Here is a 3,116-nt window from a genome sequence, read left to right on the forward strand (position 1 = left end):
ATATGTATTTTTAACATCATAATAATCTATCACTTACCAAGTGAATTTAATCACTTAATCATTATTTGAATAATCTCAAATGAGAATTTCAAACTTTTAAGATTAAAAAAAAAAAAAAAAAACTGAAAACCACAAGTTATAATTATTAACTTATTATTTGTAATAAAGCAAAAAGTATGACCACCGATTTTATTTTTTGGGTTTAGGGTCCGTTTAGATATAACTTATTTTTTTTTTCTGAAATTGAAAACTGAAAACACTGTAGCAAAATAATTTTTAAATATGTGAATAGTGTCATGGGACTTGTAAACAGTGCGTGAACAGTGCCTTTTGTCCTCTGCACAGTGCTCACATGTGATATTACTATTCACGCGCTGAAAAAAAAAAAAAAAAATCGGCGGAAAACGCAAACGTGGGTTTGGAAATGTGGATCCAAACCCACACAATTTCAATTCTACTGACATAAGCGCATGCTACCTCATAATTCTTGGAAACAAAAATTAAATTAAAATTTCACAGAATTATTTTTAATTTGTAAGAGAGAACTTTCACAAAAGTTGTGACTGGTCGAGCTCTATTTGTTTAAATCTTTCAAATGATGATTTTTTTAATTTTTAGGAGAGAACTTTCACAAAAGTTGTGACCGGACGAGCTCTATTTGTTTAAATATTTCGAATGATGATTTTCCTACAACGTCACAAGAAATTCCTATTTGGCACCACCAAAAGAGTTTTTGAGCATTATTTATTTCCCTATAACATGAAATATTTCGTAGCATATAAAGTATTCAGGGATTTTGATAATTGATAGTCGTAATATATATGAGTCAGGGGTGGACACGAGCTATATACATCCTCCACATGTTGTTAGATAAATAGTGTCTGGTTGAGTTGTTTTTTTTTTTTTTTTTAATAAATATTTTATCTTAATTATTTTGTTTACAAAAATAAGTTGTATAAAAATCTAATTAAGCTAAAAAAAATAAGGCTCTAAAAATCTGTAAATACATACTTTGATCATGAAGGATTTTGATCAAGGATAACGATGCTTATATCATTTGTTCCCACGCAAAAACACAACCTTCTTCTCTCATGTGATCACTTGTGTGTCTCACAAAATTATATTAATTTGTTAATACAATGACAAAAATAGTATATATGATTTATTCATGATATAAAAAATTGGGAAAGCTTAAGGTTTTTTTTTCCCCCTTAATACATGAAAATTGGAAAAAGGAAATTGTGGAACATATAGGTAATGCTTGTAAACTTTGTACAATCCCTGTAAAAGCAAATATGCCGAACTATACACGCACTTTTTTTTTTTCTTTTCCCTTTTCAATGTTTCTTTTTGCAACTGAGGTGAGGGAGATCTACATCCAAGTTTCTTCAGCCCAATCTCTTGAACAAAATAGATTTCCTCTTCTTCTCCATCCTTTCTTAATGGCTTTAAAGTGGGACTTTACAGTTTACACAGCACAACCCAAGCCTCTAGCTTCTGACCCTTTCATGATTCTCATCCTCTTGCATGAAGAGATGAACATACTGTATTGAAAGAAAAATAACCATTAGATTTTGTTTCTTTTTGGTTTTCTTGGAAAAAAAAAATTGTAAATTGCGAGAGAGATATATAGAGAGAACTTACTCCCATGGAACATCTCCAACCAACATCCAATCCCCATCTTTGTCTTCATAAGTTGGCACAAATTCTGATCCATTGTAGCCTTCTCTCTCAGAATATTTACCTAAACAAAGTACAAACAAATTGAAGATTAAAATCTCATTTTTATATATTTAAAATATAATATTTTCTACCACTACCACTATTATATATTAATTAAAGAATAAGATGCTTACCAACACTGAACTTGAACATGTCTTCCAAGGCTTTAAGCAGTTCTGGGTATCCTTTGTATACCTTCAAATCAATCTTTCTCAGATAAGGAGCTCCATCCATGCTAACTTTCACGTACATGCCAGTGGTTTCAGCCTCCATTTTCTTTGCTTGGAAACAGTTTTTCCTATAAGATCTCACTGGTGGCCACCCCACTACTTGTGCCCTATAGTAACACATAGCCATCGACCATGTTAGCCCATAAATCACAACAAAGCATACCCAGAAATACAATAACTATATACAATCATTAAAAACAAGCTTATATACTACATGTAATTCATTGATTTGATATCCAACATAAGGATTTTAACATAAAAATTGAAGAAAATTGCTTACTTGGCAGGTGGAGCAACTTCTTGGTCACATATTTTGACATGTGAGACATTAGAATTGTCCTCAGATCCACACTCCTCACTCATGTCGGGCAAAACTCTTTTGTTGCTCTTGATGGTACTTGGTGTTTGCTTTTCTGACTCCTTGGTGCCTGGTAGGCCTAATCTAAGCTCTGTGGCCTCAAGGTTAAGGTCTTTCTCAAACGCTATACTTTTCTCCATTTCTGAATGATCTTGGATGAACTCAAACCCTTTTGTCTCCCACTTCTTAAGCTAACCACGTAGGTTTTGCCTAGAAACCAAATATTTCAACCAAATTTTGTACCCAAAAATTGATTGATACTTCTTCAAAAGTTGTCTATCAGACTTAAGAGAGAGCACAACCGGAAATGTCTATGGCAACTAGACAATGAATTTCTCTATATTCCGATGACTTTGCACAATTGCTAGGAAAGGTAGAGAAATGTGTATTTTAAGCGTAATGGTACTCAGAGGTATTATATAGAATTGTAGACGGAAAGAAAGTAAATAAAGGCAATAGATACTGTCTAGGGGAAGAAAAATAAGACTACCATCTCCACCATAAGCGCGTGCATGACACATTATGCACTTTTAAATAAAGTAGATTATAAGAAATACTTATATTATGACTTTGATTGAATTTTTCCATTTATATTAAAAAAATTCGGATATTAATATTTTAATATATAATCAAATTAAGGTTATTTTTGTTTACATTTTGAATAATGCTTTTTTTTTTTTTTTTTTTAATTTCTACAATTGACATTTTAGTGCAATAAATCATTCTGCTTATTTTCTGAGGTGTTTGTCGAACAAATGATAAAATTCTCGACAAGAAATAATGACAATATAGAATTATTTTAAACA

At 31.4% G+C, this 3,116-nt stretch overlaps 1 protein-coding gene across 1 annotated transcript; it reads right to left on the reverse strand.

Moving 5' to 3' along the window:
• Positions 1-1,140: 1,140 nt before the first annotated feature.
• On the reverse strand, positions 1,141-2,706 carry LOC126717445 (auxin-induced protein 22D-like). Its single transcript, XM_050419188.1, has 4 exons — positions 2,233-2,706; positions 1,857-2,059; positions 1,645-1,744; positions 1,141-1,544 (listed from the first exon to the last, which is right to left on the reverse strand). Exons 1-4 carry the CDS (start codon positions 2,448-2,450, stop codon positions 1,469-1,471), a joined length of 597 nt encoding a protein of 198 aa, XP_050275145.1. The 5' UTR covers positions 2,451-2,706; the 3' UTR covers positions 1,141-1,468.
• Positions 2,707-3,116: the final 410 nt, after the last annotated feature.

The sequence above is a fragment of the Quercus robur genome, chromosome 3 (assembly GCF_932294415.1).
Source record: "Quercus robur chromosome 3, dhQueRobu3.1, whole genome shotgun sequence".
Taxonomy (NCBI): domain Eukaryota; kingdom Viridiplantae; phylum Streptophyta; class Magnoliopsida; order Fagales; family Fagaceae; genus Quercus; species Quercus robur.